The sequence below is a fragment of the Syngnathoides biaculeatus genome, chromosome 10 (genome assembly GCF_019802595.1).
Source record: "Syngnathoides biaculeatus isolate LvHL_M chromosome 10, ASM1980259v1, whole genome shotgun sequence".
Classification (NCBI taxonomy): domain Eukaryota; kingdom Metazoa; phylum Chordata; class Actinopteri; order Syngnathiformes; family Syngnathidae; genus Syngnathoides; species Syngnathoides biaculeatus.
This window is the reverse complement of record NC_084649.1, coordinates 5322638-5340772: the sequence shown is the minus strand read 5'-3', so window position 1 is coordinate 5340772 and position 18135 is coordinate 5322638. Positions and strand designations below refer to the sequence as shown.

Here is an 18135-nt window from a genome sequence, read left to right as displayed (position 1 = left end):
TGGAGATGACCTATTAAAAAAAGATCTAACTAAACAAAACCTCAATATGAGTGAGTTGTGAAATTGTTCATCTCTACCATTTGTTTTTATTAGGGCTGTGGGTGAGTTTGCCCAGCTGACAAGGCAAAAGGTGGGGTACACCCTCGACTGGTTCCCAGTCAAGCAAAGACCAAGATTGATAATCCATCCATACATTTTCTCTACTGCTTACCCTCATTAGGGTCACGGGCATGATGGAGGCTATCCCAGCTACAAAATTTTCAGATGAGAGGCGGGATGCACCCTCTAGTGGTCGCCATTCAATCACAGGGCACACAGAAGCAACTACTTACGCTCATATGAACACCAAGGGACCATTAAGAGTCTTCAATGAAACTAGCACGCATGTTTTTGGAATGCAGGAGGAAACCATATTCCCTGAAGAAAATCGATATGGGCACGGGGAAAACATGCAAACTCCACACGGGAAGCCTGATTTGAACCTGGGTTCTCAAAACTGTGACGCAGATATGCTCACCACTAGTCTACTGTGCTGCCAGATTGATATTTACAAGAAAAATATTTTCAGTTCATTTTATAGAGCACTTGTCCTCATTAGGGCCCTGGGTGAATCTGCCTATCCTAGTTGACTTTAGGGGAGGGATCAAGTGTACACTGGACAAGTCACTGGTCGATCATCGCAGGGCAAGATGGATACTCAAAGAAATATTTTCCTTCATCCATTTTTCTCTCATCCTTGTCATAGGATTGAGGAGTGAGCAACATATCACAACTGATTTGGGGAAGGTGTGGTACACCCTGGAGTAGTCACCAGTTTATTGCGGGGCAAGATTAATCATTAAACAAATATACTATTTCCCATCTATTCAATTCAATTATTGCTTGTTCTCATTAGGGCCATTGTGAATACGAGCCTCTATACGCAGATTGGGTGAGAGGCAGCGTTCACCCTGGACTGGTCGCCAGTCAACCGAAGGGTATAACTAACCGTTTGAATAAAAATGAAAAATCCCCCAAATTTTCTAAAGATTCTAAAGTTCACGCAATAGTCACTTTACTGAATGGAATGCGAATTATTTGAAGGTGTATTGCTTTGCTTTTTCACAGAGCACATGTGCCAAATTTTGATAGGTGGACTCTTCATAGAGTACTGTATTTTATTCATAGGCAATGAATCCGCGCTGTGTGGAAATAGTAACTTCCTCATGGAGAATGAGCAAGGCCACGTTATTTTTTAATTTTTTTTGTTGTTGTTATTTTTGTATTAGTTTTTACAGTTAGGAGCCTCCTTGAAGGACAAAGGCGCATGCAACGGAGGGGGACAAAGTAAAGAAGTGGGCACGCAGGCGCCAATGTGATTGGCTAAGAGTTGTGTGGGGGGCGGAGCCACATCTCTGGCATATATAGTTACAGTTGCCACTTGCCTTCGGAGTAGCAGTAAAGAAGAGACCAGTTGTGAGCGCGAGCGGAGGATCCGTCACGTTCGCAAACTAGCTAGCTGTGCGACCAAGTTGTTTTCTTCGCAACGCATTGAGTCTTTGTACTATTTTTCTACCCCACCCCACCACCACCACCACCAACACCACTAATGCCGAGCCGTCATTAAAGCTCAGTTAAATCAGTTTAGCCGACGTGTGCGTCTGGTGCTTTGGCCGGCTCGCCAATGCTTCTGCATCAGTTTATGAACGGAGCCCTGGAAGCCATGCATCCCACAGCGCTCCAGAAGGACACCACTTTTACCAAAATCTTCGTCGGCGGACTGCCGTACCACACGAACGACGCTTCTCTGAGAAAATACTTCGAGGCCTTTGGAGACATTGACGAGGCTGTAGTGATAACCGACAGGCAGACGGGCAAATCGAGAGGCTACGGCTTTGTAAGTACAAGTCAAGTCCGTCACCTTTCGCCGCGATGCTGACTAACAGTGTGTAACGCACTGAATTTACCTTTCAAACTCTGTACAAAGATTGCCTGCCTGTCTGCCTCGCGTGTGTTGATGTTTGTCCTTTTATGTGTTTTATCACATGTCCATGTCGACTTTGTGCCGTGTTCTTCAAATTGACTTGTCTCTATTTGAATGAGGATGAGGGATCACACGAGTTAACCAAGAGGATCATAATTCCACATGTCTGCCCCGTACCCCAAAGACACCCCCATTCACCCGTGAACAACCCTGTTTTATGGCTTCAAAGTGTGAGAGAGTCAGCCCGTCTGCTCTTGGTTCCTTTATATGGTTATTTTGGAGCAGCAGCGGTAGGAGAGTTTGACCTTGTACAGAATGCCCTCCATTGTCATGGACGGAAGCGTCTCCGTTGCTCGCTGTTTAGATGATTTACATTGCTTTTGAAGAAATTGTCTTCATCCTGTGAGCGTGTGATAAACTTGGCAAAGATCTTATCTTTTGGAGGCTTTAGTAAGTAGCACTGGGCGAAGTTTTGCACCCCATCCTGTACCATGAAGCATCACATATAGAAAATCATGACGGGATTGTTTAAAAAGCCAGCGAACAAAAAGTGTCCTGTTGCTTTCTCAGTCCCCGCTAATAGGTGACTTATCCCGTTCGTCCCTGCCAGATAAAACCGGCCATTCTCCCTTTGACACAAAGCACAGAAGCCATGTGAGTAATGCAAATATTTACCAGAACTCTGGAAAGACCCTTCAACACTAGTTCTATGAAGCCAAAGAAGGAATGGAAAGTTGTTGTGTGTGTATGTTTACAGGCACTATGGAAGACAATTGCTCAGGGTTTACATATCAGGTCCTAAACCAGAGAAAACCGTCCTTGCGAGTCTTGTCGCTAACGGTTGATCGTGGAGACCGGTGTTTCTGGTTAAACAGGCTTGTAGAGATGTGCAGGCTGTCAGCCATGCACATTGGTGACCAGCTGAAGTCATATACTGCTCATTTTGTTTAGGGATGGTGGGTGTAAGGCGGCAGAAAGTGGGCGGGTGGGGTGCCCCAAAGCTGAGCTCACCTTTTATTTAAACACACTTCACAAGTGGATTAGTGGGTCCCCCACAGCAAGTCTCCACACAGTGTAAACAAAGCCTCGTTTCTTCCTGTGTTCGCAATGCAGATGCCGGAGAGGGCTTTTTTTTGTTTGTTTTTGTTTTTTGTCGCCTTGCTGCATTTAAAAATGCCCTTTAAAAGAATGATAGCCATGGCCTAAATTCATTCATTCATACATACACAGGTTGTTCGATTCAGTGAGCTGACTGAAGCCACTGAGTTGGCAGAACCTGGAAATCAAAACAGACGGGGTTGTGTAATGCCAGGAGGGAAAAAGGAGGGGGTGGACTAAGACAAGCTCCTTAATATTATATCCCTAATTGGATAAGCTCCTTAATTGTTACTCCACTTTAATCCATATTTCAGCAGGTATGCCAATGTCGCTATCATTTGGTTACTTAAAAAAAACAAAACATGGGCTTTGTTTGGATTTTAAGTGAGTTGCTGGGTTTGTGTTCTAAAAACATGGTTTTGGACAGGATGACACTTAAGCTGGTAGATACACATACTGGAAGTCTTCAGTGTCTTGTGGCGATGAGTCAACACTGTAGTGAACCCCCTCATTCACAAATCAATATATAGGCTCTAAAAATGTGAATATCGTCTTTCTATTCACTGAAAACTCCCATTAACTCTTTGTTCTTCGGCTAAAGCAATAAAAGTGTTACTTTTTTGCCTTCTTTGGCCATATAAGTGCCAAGGAACTATGTTAAAGTGGATTGAAGACCTTCATTTAGACAACTGTAATGCTTTGCCATCAACTTGCTGCATCTGTAGGGACTTATAAAGCCATTTAGATGGGGTTTTAATTACTTGACAATTTTCTCTATTGGGACTCTTGTCACTATCCTTCGCAAATAGCAGGCTTCACTGTAATTTGTATGTACGGTGTGCTAAACTACTGTTTCTCTACTCGTGTTATGCAGTAGAATACTCGTGCCTCATAAAGTTGCCACAGTGGATGCTGTAGCACAATGTCACATAGCGGATTTCATGTTTGTTCTTCGAGCAATTGAGGTTCGATCAACGGCGTCTCTTCTGGTTTCGTTGCTCTCAATTATTATTCCTGTCACAATATTCTTCCACAGGTAACGATGACAGACCGAGGGGCGGCAGAGAGAGCCTGTAAGGATCCCAACCCCATCATTGATGGCAGAAAGGCCAATGTCAATCTGGCCTACCTTGGTGCCAAGCCCCGAAGCTTACAAACAGGTGGGACATCCCCCTCCCCCCATCTATTTATTCATGTGTTCCCATCTTGATAAACCAGCAAGCTCCAGTTAGGACTTACAAGAAGGATCAAACTAGAGCCTATTCTTGATAATGCCCATTTATCACAAGGGGATACTTTGCACTGACTGCTGCAATAGGTTAAAAAAAAGTGCTATAGCGAGACTATAGTTAAAAGAAAAAAAAAAAAAAGAAGGGGAAAAATTTGTTCTTTCACATGCTTTAAGAACATTTGTTGAAACAAACTCCCCCCCCCCTACTTTTAATTTGAGTACGTTTATAGTATTCCTAAGCTCTCACTCTCGCTGGCACAATTTTCTTCAAGCATTTGTGGCTCCAAGTTGAAGTTAAGTGTTAAAAATCCATTCTTTTTCCAAGCCACTTATCCTCACAAGCATCACAAGAGTGCTGGAGCCTATACCAGCTAATTTGGGGAGAAAGGCGGACTATACCCTGAACCGGTCGCCAGTCAGTCACAGGGCACATAGCAACAGCATCATGACACAGTAAATAAATATTGTATGTTCAAACGCCAAACAGTTTAATCGAAGCATATATGAATGAAAGTCTTCACGCTTCATGCTAACCTGTAAGATGAAATGCCATAATTGGGATAATGGAGACAAATAGCATCAATCTTGTGATAATTATAGCCCTTCAAGCAACTTTTTAAAGCCTGTTCAAATGCCAAGTTAAAAACAAAAAGTTAGATAAACCATTCCAAACTTTTTGCTTTATTGTGTGACCTATAATATCTACAAGTCAATTGAATTTATTTTATTTTTTTTAAAAGTCTTTGAGAAAGGAAGTAAAAATAATCAAGAGAAGCTTGTTGCACAAGTGTGCACACCCTCTCATAACTAGGGATTTACAGTATGTGACTGTTTTCTAAATTTACAAATTGCTTTTATACTTATATATTTATAATTAACTCCTGTTGATTGACACCATTGAAACTGCGTCTGATTAATCTCCAATAAAGTTGAGATGTTGCAGTTGTTTTGCTTTTCTAGTGCAAACCTAATGGTTTTGCGCTCACACTGCCGAGTATTTGGACCTGTTCAAAATTCCTTCCACCTAGATTAAGGCCCCAGTTCCATCCGTAAGAAAAAAGCCCCAAAGCATGATGCTGCCTGGCACTATCATGTTTTATTGTTGGCATCGTATTCTTTTGGTGATGAGCAGTGTTGCTTAAGACATCCATATCTTTTGGAACTTTGGCCAAAACGTTTAACCTTGATTTCAACGGACCAGCACACAATTTATTAGATGAGGTTTCTGTCTTGCCAGACTACGCCATAAACCAAGCATAGAGTATGAGGAAGACTGGAGATTATTGTCTTATGTACTGAACAGCTGTTAGTTGCCAGAAGCGGCGCGGTGGTGCAACTGGTTAGGATGTTGGCCTCACAGTTCTGAGGACCAGGGTTCAAATCCTGGCCCCACCTGTGTGGAGTTTGCATGTTCTCCCCGTGCCTGTGTGTATTTTCTCCGAGCATTCCACTTTCCTCCCACATCCCAAAAACATGCAACATTAATTGGACACTCGAAATTTCCCCTAGATGTGATTGTGAGTGCGACTGTTGTCTGTCTCTGTGTGCCCTGTGATTGGCTGGCAACCAGTTCAGGGTGTACTCTGCCTCCTGCCCCATGATCGCTAGGATAGGCTCCAGCCATTCCGTGACCCTCATGAGGATAAGCAGCTCAGAAAATGGATGGAAGGATAGTTGGCAGAAATTTCAGCTGCTCCTTCAATGTTGCTGTTGGGCTCATGACAGACTCCCTGACTTGATTTGCTCTTGCCTTTTCGTTCATTTTGGAGAGATATCTGGTTCTCTGTAAAGTCACTCTTGTGTCGTATATTCACCACTTGTTGATGACTTATCTTTAACTGTGATCCATGTTGTATGTAATGCCTTGGAAATTATTTTCTATTTCTACCATTCTCATGATTGATACCCTTGAACAGTGAGATCCCTCTGATGTTTTGGAAGCTCTCTGTGAACCATAGCTTGTGCGGTAAGATGTCAATGCACAAATGTCAGAAAAAGCCTAGTAGAACTCCTGAACTTTATTTGGTCTTATCAGAGGCAGAGTGCCAGATATCTGCTTACTCCCATTTAACATGTGTATTAATGTGAATGTGTTTAATTCTGAACACAGCCACATGAAGTTTTAAGTGGATGTGTTTAATTCTGAACACAGCCACATGAAGTTTTAAGTGGATGTGCAGACTTGCAATACCACATGTTTCTTTAAAAAAAAAAAAAAAAAACTTTTGTAAAATAAATGTTTTATTTTTATTTAGTTGTAAAGCTTATCGGTCACAATGGTGGAAAATGTTCTGAAAACATTCACCCATCTATCACTCATCAATTATTATCATCTAATTTTATTTATATCACAAAACCCTGGCATTTAAATAGGCGCACATAGACTTTTTATATCCACTATACGGTATAGTCTCTCTACGGTGAAGAGGACCATCTCCACGTCCTCTCTTATTTTAATTATGCTGTGTCTGCAAAGAGCTCAGTGCTGTCCACCATGTTGCAGCACAACGTGGTACTGCACTGGAGGCGCACAACTCTAAATCTGTGGATAATTGACACCCAATCTGCAGTAATTACATTGGAAGAAAAAAAAAACAAATTATTGAATAAGTGGGGATAAACCACCGATATGTCTGTTTGGGACTGAAGAAAAAAACAAATATATTAAATTGTTGTTGTCACTGGAGGAAAAAAATTAGCAAATAGGTGAATCTGTGGGTGCCAAACAGTGAGTTTGTATGTGTTCACTGTACTGTAACAACACATAAAACAATCACTTAAAAGTACTCTTCGCAGTTCTGTGGCATCGAAGATGAACCGCAATATAGAGGGGGGTTCACTTTCACTGGATTGCAAATTGTTTGCACAAAGATTTCAACAGGCCCTGCCTCTGTCTCCCTGTGGTCTCTGTGTATTGTTCTCTGCTCCTCCTCTGTAAATGCAAATGCGTGTGTGCCTGACAGTCGACCTCGTATCTTGCAGGCATATCCATCGGAGTGCAGCCCATTCACCCAGCATTCATCCAGAGGCAGTATGGGTAAGTGAAAGGGAGTGGGCGCTTGTTGTGTGCGTGCTGTTGTGTTAGACGCTTTATGCGATGCCACTAGGCCACCTATTTCTTGTACAAACAGGGCCTCTGGAAAGTACATGTCAGTTTCTCGGCATGCATAGAACTCCAGAGGGACTCTTATTAGCATATTTGAGTTTTCTGGGCCAAGGAGATAGCTCACATATCTGTGATAATAGAAGGGCATTCCAGAGGTGAATGTGTGAGTCACTTGTTAAGTTTTGTCAGGCGGTTATTGACTTGTCCACTCTCCTTGAGTGGGTTGGGCATCCTGGAAGCAGCTGTGTTGTACAAACAGTCTCAGAGATATGGTCTGCTGAGCAGCTAATGAGCGTTTCACTACATTATTGATTCCTTGGCACCCCCAACCACCTGCGGCTCTTGCATATCAGCACATCAAGCCACAAGAAGTTCTTAATTGTCAATTTTTAAACACGGAGTACCAGCTACATTCATCAAGTTGTGTTTTTCAGCTTCAAGTTCACTCCCAGCATTTATAGAAAATCCAACATCATCGTCATTCAATTTAAGATGGGAGTACTGCTTCGGATTCCAGTGAGACCAAAACAAAAAATCCACTATGGTTTGCCACATAAACTCTGCTCTAACGTTCGGTAAGGACTTAATTCAAATGTAATTGGTTGTCATTAGGAGAAAATGGACATTTACATGTTGCTAACTGGCTGAAGGTAAATTGTTAGTTCGTAGTTGAAGGCAGTTTTAATGGACTTGACTATTTGGGTGAACTCAACATTGGACTTTTTAACACAATCAAAGTGATCCCCTTTTACAGTATATTGAACAGACCAGCGCTCATCATTGTTTCAGAGCGCATCTTTCTGTAAATTCCAGGATTTTCCATTCTCCATAGGGACAATGATAAAATAACACATCTCCCCACTAGCCCAAAAAAAACTGTCTTTAATTGGCAGTGATTGTCTATTCATGTCCCATTTAATCAACCCGCAGTGGGTATTAATAATCTGCTGGGAATATTTCCCATCTTGTTCCGGGTCACACCGAGGACTCTGGAAAGTCCCATGTCTGTGCTTCTGTTACCATGGTAATCACAGATTGCACCAAAAGCCCTCAGGGTTTTAATATGTGGCGTTTTGGGGTATGGATCTGGCAGGTGCTGGCTCACATTACAGCCTTTTACACGCCTTTAATCACCCATGGCCACCACCCCACAGATGCAGAGGGACACACCAAGCACCTGTCCTTTTGCCCCTGAGTTTTCGAGATGGTGAGTGACAGACGCAGGCCTCCCTAAGACACACAGCCTACAAGTGGCTTTTCTTTCACCCCCCCCCCCCTTGACGACATATGGTGTGCTGACATGGTCTGAAGTGGGATTGTAAGCAGAACAGTAGTACTGTATAGTGTGTGTGTGTGTGGTGTGTGTGTGTGTGTGTGTGTGTGTGTGTGTGTGTGTGTGTGTGTGTGTGTGTGTGTGTGTGTTATAGCTATTGACAGCAGATGCTTTGGACTGTAAGACTCAGAGGAGGTGAGGCCAGTACTATTGTTTTGATATGGAGGACCGCTCCCACCACATTCACACATACTTTCCCGATCGTTTTGTACATTATGTATGTAGGCTTATTCTTTTTGCCCCGTGTTTTGATTCACTCCAAAACCAGTCTCGTCCCTAGCTGCCACTCGCACTGTGAAAGCTGACACCTCTGTGAACCAGTGTGGGAATTAAAGTGGGGGTGGGGGGGATCAGAGTTTGGTAGTTAAAGGGGAGCGGTAGGTGGTGGGGGTTACTTTTAATGAGGCAAAGTGCATCCGAAGAAGCACACCACCACAGGTGTGAAACATCACTCCCCAGTATTCATCCTTGAGTGGAAAGGGCAGGATACGAGGCGGCTTGTTTCCATGTAGCTGCCAAAAATGAGCGACATATACTGGTTGACTGCTGTTTAGTATTCATTTTTAATGTCAGCTTGCCTCACAACCAAAGTCATAATGGTCAATTACACTGCTGTTGTTGCAGTGTTTCAAGTTGACTGCAACCAGCAAGTCATTACTTGCACAAGTCCATATTTAAATTTGCACATAAACTGTCCAGTCCATTGTCCAAGCGGCTTATCCTCACAAGGGTCACAGGATTGCCCATCTAACATTGGGTGAAAGGCAAATTACAGCCAGAACTGGTCGCCAGTCAGTCACTGGGCATATATCGACAATATCACGAAGTGGGAATTGAACCCACGTTGCCTCCAATAAAGTCAGGCCCGTGTCCCACTACACCATCAGTGACCTTGCATACGAATTGACAAAGAGTATTTAAAATACACATTTGAGGAAGACAAGCAGTGGGTGCATGTTTGTACATTTTCTATATCATGTGACTGTTTCCATCTGAATGAGGTCCCTTTTCACAAATTTGCAGTCCGATGTGAAACTATCCCTCCATCCATCTTCTCCCGCTTATCCAAGGTCAGGTCACGGGGGCAGTCGCTTTAGCAGGGACGCCCAGACTTCACTTTCCCCAGTGACTTTATCCGGTTCTTCCGGGGGGATACCAAGGCCTTCCCAGGCCAGCCGAGAGACGTAGTCTCTCCAGCGTCTCCTGGGTCATCCTCGAGGTCTCTTTCCGGTGGGACGTGGTCGGAACACCTCACCAGGGAGGTGTCCGAATTAAATGCCCCAGCTAGAGATCGCAAAAAAAACGCTTACTTTCATAATCGGTTTTAACCGAACACCTGTAGCAAAAAAACGATTAACCAGTTTTAAAATCGGTACCATTGTGGTGTTTACATAATTCGCCCGCGGGACCTCGAGTTGGGGTGCGGGGTTCCGCACGGACTGTTTTTGTTGTTGCTCTTCCGGAGTGACGAGTTCACAGAGTTCCCGCTGTTATGCGAGTAGTTTTTTGATGTCTGCCAATAAAACAAGTTTTGTTCCTGTGTCAGACACTCTGCCTCAGACTCCTTTTCTCCGGCGCTACACCATCGATCATTAATTTACTCCGGTAATGGGGTAGTTTGTATATAATATTGACAAACAAGCTTGTTGTATGTGGCTTTCAACAACGCAGTCGTGTAAGTTAAATTTCTCTTCTTTTTTTTTTGTAAAAATGTTTTAATGTTAACATTCTTGAAAAAAGTGGAAATGATATTGAAAAAATAGCACAATGTGGAATACCGGAACCGGTAGAAATTATTGGAAATTTTAACCAATTTCAAAAGTCCGATTACGGTTTCGGTTTTAAAAAATCGAAAACCGGTTATAACCGATTAATTGTACCCGTTTGCGATCCCTAGCCCCAGCCTCCTCATCTGGCTCCTCTCAATGCTGAGGAGCAGCGGCTCTACTCAGAGCCCCCCAGATGACCGAGCTTCTCACCCTGTCTCTTAAGGGAGAGTCCAGACACCCTGCAGAAGAAACTGATTTCGGCCCCATGTATCCAGGATCTTGTTCATTCAGTCATGAATCTGTAAAACTACATGTGGACTTATCCTCAACACTGTTATACATTCTCTAGTGATGCAGACCTGTTGCCATACAAGAGCTGATAGTCGTTTAATTTCTAGAAATATGTCGGTACTCTGTGTGATATCTTGATGACAATGTGGCCATCAGGCTTTTCCTGCATGTATTTGTAATATTTACAGGCATTCAGTTCAAGTATGCCTTAGGCCATCCCCACTGTGCCATTGTGTCAAAATCACACGGGCTATCTGCAGTCAGCATAAAAGCAGCTGACCTCAGGTTTTTCTGGCCCATATCCACATTCCCCTGTCACTGGCTCATGGTCCACAGCAGACCTCCCAGCATCCACTTACTGCTTATCTTTTGAGATAGAAGTTAAAATTAAAGCAAACACCTCTTTGTGTTATATCAATAAAAAGATTGCTTTTGTCTCGCCTTATCTTCTGCATTCCACTTGAACAACACATGATCCGTTTTGATGTCCATGGGGTAGTTTTACATCAGCGGCCTCCAGCCAAGGCCAGAGACAAGGCACGTTCGGTACACACGACGGGTGTGCGGGCACCACACACACTATTGTATACTTGTCGCAAGCGGTGCATGATGCTGAATACTTCTTTGCCACTTGTTTGCTCATTGACCATCCCATTGATTCATCAGTTTCTGACATTGTGTTTTGCGGTTGCTCAGGGATGACATGTTTGACTTTTAAAGGGGATCACTAGTTGGAAATTGACTTTGATATTCTTCTACACAAATAGGGAAAGGTGGGTAGGAATGCACTACTTTTACTCTGTGTACATTTGTTCTAGTAGCAGTTTAGATAAATTGGACTTCCAGTGTACTTTTTACTTATTACATATTTAAGATATGGTACTATTACTCTGCTACGATGATCTACATGCAGCTTTCTACTTTTATTTATCAATTATTGCTTATTTATATTTTTTTGGGTGCAATCTGTTTTGACTAAGACATCTGCAACCAACACGGTTTGCTCAATACACTGTAAATAGTAGTTTGGTTTGACTAGTTCACTGTTCAAACAACACAAGACTGTCTGTCATACGACTGCACACAACTTCTTCTATTAGGCTTGCCGGGGATGGGTATAATCACTAGATACACCAGCTTGGCTAATCAAAGTGCCTTTGTGGTGACCTTGTTGGAACGGTCAACAATCTAGTGTGAAATTAACCAAGTAAATTTTTTATCTGACTATTTCTGACCATGTCTGTCTGAACTGTGACATTGCAAATGCCCTTCGTTTGCACAATTGACTCTGAAGGTAGTCGCCGTCTTCTGAAGTCTACAATAAGGCCACAGACTGTCACTAAGATTGCCTCTTTTCGAACATTTAATGTAGTATTTGCTACAGGGGTCGAAAAAGTCACTGACTGTTGTGACAACATGGTTAAGGCCCAAACACTAGGACGTTGCTTGCGTCAATCACATGCCAACGAAAACCAGCATTTCTATGCGCAGCACCACCCCCTAAAGAAAAGGATTTCAACAAGATTGACAAGTCGAAATGGAGTGTACGATAATCTTTATCCTTTGTGTTTTGACAGGAATTGTGGTGAAAGAAAGGCCTCGGTTTCCTTTAAGAACTAGTACACTTCCAAATGACAGAGCCCCTGTCTTGATGCAATGATCCAATCCATCTTTTTCCCATTTTTGCTGGACAATAATCCTCCTCCTGTCCAACTTCCTGCCTGCCACGGTTGCTGTATGCTGCCAGCTGACGATCAGAGGACCCACCCCCCTTCTCCCCCAAATATAAGACTAGTCCTGAGGAAGGGTTTGACAGAAAATGTCCCACCCCCACATCTCCTCCCTGCGCAAGGTGCCAGTGATGGCTTGAGAGTGCTGTGCTGTGCAGTGTGGAGTGCCTTTTTATCTTTCCCAGTTTTGTGTGCGAGTGATATGAAGTGAAGAGGTCACACTGATTGTGGTGTGACTCTACCTATTATGGCATGGTTTGGGGTTTGCAGTGGTTGCTGGCGTGTGGGAGGGGGCTGTGTGCGTGTGTGTCAGGGACCGTGATGACATCCTTATCCTTGCATGCTTCCGTCTCTTGCTTTTTTGATTCCACGGCAGCCTCTCATTACTGATGATTTAAGACTCAAATTGAAACATTTTTATCAGCACTGAGAGGCAGCTCAATGAGTGACATTTTTTGTGACGGTCTTGTCTCTGTCCATACATGTTTTGCCACTCAAAACAATCGCATTCAGTTTTGAAAGCAGAAGGGGTCTCGAGCTACTGTTTTTTGTTTTTTTTTTTTGTATATAAAAGGGAAACTTCTATCTGCTATTCCTCTCTGCTCTACCTTTCAAACACTTTAAAGACCAGTTTTGCTGTGCTCTTATGCCGTGTCTTCTTTTTCCATTAATCGGCTAATAATAGCCCAAATCAGCTAAAGTCGACTTGATTTTTTTCCCTCCTCTCTGTTGTAGATTTAAACAAATGATAATGGACAAACTATCATTTTTGATGTATGTTACTTAAAAAAAATGGCACTAGAAGCACTGCAGCTGGGGGGGGGGGATCTCATAAGTCATGTTCAAACCTAGGTTGATGCAAAATTTCTGCCTCGAAGCTCTGCCAAGACCAAAAACTAAAAAAGTTCAGCCCAGAACTATTTTTGCGCAGGTGGAACAAATGTTTCACACGGACATTTATTGCAGACTGACGCAGAGTGTCTGTAAGTGATTTTTAAAACGTTGGTAGATGTGTAATATACAGTACATATAACATGGTGTATGATTGATGTGAAGTTATTTTGTTTTGTTTTTTTAGCTAAAATGTTACTTGCAATTCCTAACCATTTAGCATTTTGCTGTCTCAAATTCTGTGCACCAAGTTTCTACCAGGCACTGACTACAATCATATACAGTTTAAGGATTGAAGTCCATCCCTTATAAATGGGAATAAAATATTAATAATAAAATTAGTTGTAAAAGAAAAATTTATTTAACTTATTTAATCCTAGCCTTTTTTCAAGAGAACCCCCCCCCACCCCCACCTCGATTACCAGCTATTTTAGAGCATTTTAATCAATCTTTCAAACTACAAAAAAGTTTATTTCTACCTTTTTACATTCCTTCGTCATTAGTGGTAGAATTTAAATTATACCGACATTCTAAATTGTTTGTTTTTATGGGGATTAATTTTGCTCTAAAGGCTAATCCTTTGATGAGCCCCCTTCTGAAGCTGTGGCACATAAAGACGTGAAAATGCGTCTTTGGGATTGGGTGATCACATTCTAAAATATATAGAACTATGTTTTGGGTTTTAAATGGGTCAGCAGTTGGGGGGAGGGGTATTTATTATAGTTTTACCAATTGTCAATAGGAGAATCAATTCTGAAAAGATTTAATGGCGACGGCCATACTGCAATCTGTTAGTTGGTCTGCAAAGAATCCTTGCATGGCAATGGAATGGTGAGTCCATAATATACTCTTCTCAAACGCCACCTTCCCACCAACTGGTATAGCTAACACAAAGAGGAATATGACCTATTATTTAATACTGCCTGTTGAAATTCTTCATTAACAATAAATGTATAGTTCTGTTTGTCTTCTTGGCATAAGTTTCTTGCAAAATGCACTAGCTCTGCGACAATGACCTTTTTAATATTAATGTCATTTTGACATACCACAAGAGTTAATACAAGAGCACATGATGATACAAAAAAATGCAAGCAATTTTATCCACAAAATTTTGATGATAGTGGTTTTCACCATTTGATGTCGCTGATGGGAACCGTTCAGAATAATAGCATCCACCTGTCAGCCTGTTTTAAGCAGGAAGTTGCTTGCTCGCTAACAGGTGGACAAACATGAATATGAGTCACCGCATCAGTGTACTTCTGCTAATAAAGACATTTACAGTAGTTATACTGAATTGTATGTGGTCATTTTAGGATCGTCAACAGTCATTGCTAGTGACTGCAAAAGACATTTGCACTGTATTGGATGTAAACTAAATAATGGTTTTCAGCAGGTCCAGCTTGGGAGTCGAGGGTCAGGACTTGAGCCATGCTTTGTAAAAAAAACAAAGCAATAGCCACAAGTTGTTGGATGCTAGTCTACATCCTGACTACTGCCAAGGTGCTTTTGAGCATCACACTGACACGCTTTCAGCTCAGGAGTCCGGTCACCCTTTGCACACTTTTTCACTTTGATATTCGTGCATGTGTGTCGTGTGCTTGTCTTATATGGTGTGAGAAAGAAAATGAGTTGTTGATTCCTGGTTAAATAAAAAAAAAAAAGTGGGTGGAGGGTGAATTGTAGAGACCCTGCACCACATAGCTTTAATCACCTAAGAGCTACAGGACCTGACAGCAGCATTGATAAGCACCGTGTGTGTGTGTGTGGTGTGTGTGTGTGTGTGTGTGTGTGTATATGTGTGTGTATGTGTGTGGTTTACGGGTTGTGTGTGCGCGTGAAAAGCAGCAGCAGCTGTTGAAACACTCTGCTGGTGCCTGAACTTGAAAACCTGCCAGTAACGGCTGACTCTGTCATTCAGGCGGCCCTCCCCACGCTTGGAGCTGAGAAGGCCTAACCGAACATGTTTGATCGGTTTTCACTAACTGACATCAGTCGAGTCCTCTCCATCTCTTCCTAACTGCCTGTGGTTCGTTCATCCATGAGTGTCGCCGCTACCCAGAGTTTGTTTTCCACTCTGGAGGCAATGTGTACAATGGAGGCCAGACCCTCTTGCCTAACAAACCATGTTTGGTCTTTTTGTCCACCTACGCAGGTTGGCCCCGCCCTACGTCTACCCACAAGCTTATGTGCAGCCCAGCCTGGTGCTGCCCGCCCAGCTCTCGTCCTCTGTGAGTAGCAGCCCTTACCTTGACTACACCGCGGCCTACACGCAGTACACCCAGGCCGCCTTCGAGCAGCAGTATCCCTACGCCGCTTCCCCGGCCAGCTTCCTGGGTTACAGCTACGCCGCGAGCCCCAGCGCCACCGTGGGGGCGACTCCAGCCGCCACGGCACCGTCCACCGTGCACCCCGCCCTGCCCTCTGCCGGCGCTCCAGCCCCCGCCTTCCTCCACTATGCTCCGCAGCAGCAAATCCAGCCCGACCGCATGCAGTGAGTTGCGGAGGGAGTGTGAAGGCAGGGTGCAAAATGTGGGAGAAGTGGGGACCTTATGAACCGAGGACGATAAAACGCCCTTTGGGGCTACCTTGTTTTCAGGGTGTTTCAGGAAAAGGATTTGGGACTATTGCACTATATGCTATGTATCAGGATTTCGTCTTTGCTCATTGGGCAAAGGGTGAAGGTGTGGGTGGAAAGGAGGAGGGAGGGGGGTTGTACGGAAAGGCAAACTGAGAAGCTTTAATGTATAAGATAGCTTCCAAGGGCTTCTAAAGGCTGACTCTTCATTTATTATAATAATTATTGTTGTTCTTCTTTGTATTGTCCTTTATTATTCTATTGATGTCACTGTTTATTTGTAAGCCATTGTTATCATTATCACGCCTCTTGGCTCAGTCAGTGGAACGGCGCGCATCTGTGGTACATGTTGTTTTGAGAGCATTTGGGGACATATTACTCTCTCCAAAGTATCTCAGCTGGATGTGAGGGTGACTGCTGCCCTGGGACACTTTGGCAGCCGGAGATGACAGGGTGATGACTGCGGAGGCTGGCTGTCAGCCTCCCACTCACACTATCCTCGTGCTATCCACGGTGAGCTGAAGCGCTGCACCGCCAAGAACAAACTCAGCTCAGCTTCGACCTGGAGGACACAATGTTTCACCTCACAAAAAAAAAAAAAAGGAAAAGTCTCAACATGTGAGCCACATTGTATTCTGCCTGGACAATGTCAGGAAGACATTTTATTATTCTTTTTATTAAAGAGGCCTTAATAAAAAAAAAAAAGCCTTTTTTAAAATTTCCTGATTCACAAGAACTCATTTTGCCAGAGAACTAAGTACAAACTCTGAAACTGCTCTGTTTTCAGCAGTCACTCATTAACCTGACCCACTTGGTTATTTTGGGTGGATGTTGATGATTCTGAGCAGTATGTGCCCGTTTGGGACCAAGCGTGTTGAGTATCTGCAATAGTTGGTCGCTGACGCTGCGCTCAATCTGTGCATCGTTAGCTCGTTTCTCTCCTTTGTATCTCACTGGCACCAATTGTCCAAGCACTGCATTCAAGATATTTTCAGTCCTCAAGTACATTTACAATATTTATATGTGGGTATTTATAAGAGGTACTAAGTTAAATAGCGTTGTTTTTTTTTCCTTTTTGTACTATGACTGTAGTTGTAGCACTGATGCCAATTAACCTTTAGAAGCATACCTGCACATCCATGGGTATTGTTTTGTCACCATTTCAGTGCAGTTGTGTGAGTGCTGCTACAGATGATGATGCTGATTTGTAGATCACTCTGGTTGCATCAACAAATGACTTTTATAGTCCCTTTAAGAAAAGCCATACAACAAATTGAGAATAAAGAATTTGTACTTACAAATGCCTCTGGACTTTTTTTTAAACACCATCCTATCAAAGTAAAATTAACTCAAAAACAATTAAAAAAAAACTGGCATGTCCTTTTCTGTTTATGCAATATGTACTTGGTTCATATATTTTTAGAACATGGAACAGTGGATGACTGGTTAGAGTGTCTGCCTCACACTTCTGAGTCTCTGGGTTCAAATCCAGCCCCTGCTTGTGTGGAGTTTGCATGTTTTCCTCATCCCAGGGTGGCACTACAGTTTCCTCCCATATTCCAAAAAGATGCATCGTAGGTTGAATGAAGACTGTAAATTGTCCGTTGATGTGAAGGTGAGTATTTTTGTGGTTGTTTGCATGTACTCTGTGTGTACCCTGCCTCCTGTCCTGTCCAATGATAGTTGGGATTGGGTCCAGGACTCATGTGACCCAAGTGAGGATAAGCAGAACAGAAAATGGATGGATTTTTTTTCTTAACACCTATTCACCTCAGTAACCGGCGATTTCAAACCACTTCAGAGTATGACAGGAAAGTAAATTAGGCATTTTGTACGTAATCTGTGCAACCATGTCTTGAATATTTGAGCATTTAGATTAATAGAACATTTGTTGGTTCTTTGTGGTTGGTCGATCTATAATTACCGATTGGACTTTTTTTGTAACTTTGAAAAAGGCAGAATGATGGTTTTATGTGTGTCACTCCGTAATCATTTGTAATTTAGGACATTGTTAGTTTCATAAAAAAAAAAAAAAACTGTGACAATTATTCCCATCACTCACTGAAAATGTTAGTTGTGTTTCATATGTGTCAATGCTGGTCCATTCCTGCGGTGGTAATTTAGGGTCACAGGGTTCGCTTATGTGTG

The 18135-nt window shown here is 42.8% G+C and overlaps 1 protein-coding gene across 4 annotated transcripts; it reads left to right on the top strand.

The window, feature by feature from the left end:
• The first annotated feature begins 1387 nt into the window (after window positions 1-1387).
• On the top strand, window positions 1388-17272 carry LOC133507619 (RNA-binding protein 38-like). Of its 4 annotated transcripts, XR_009796855.1 has the most exons (6): window positions 1388-1876; window positions 4098-4221; window positions 7275-7329; window positions 12369-14912; window positions 15331-15438; window positions 15565-15695. XR_009796855.1 is itself a non-coding variant. In XM_061832859.1 (4 exons), exons 1-4 carry the CDS (start codon window positions 1664-1666, stop codon window positions 15905-15907), a joined length of 735 nt encoding a protein of 244 aa, XP_061688843.1. In that variant the 5' UTR covers window positions 1400-1663; the 3' UTR covers window positions 15908-17272. The 4 variants fall into 4 exon arrangements, 1 of the variants encoding a protein (XP_061688843.1); XR_009796854.1 differs by having other exon boundaries at window positions 12369-15438; XR_009796856.1 differs by lacking the exons at window positions 15331-15438; window positions 15565-15695 and having other exon boundaries at window positions 12369-12643; window positions 14806-14824.
• The last annotated feature ends 863 nt before the right edge of the window (window positions 17273-18135 follow it).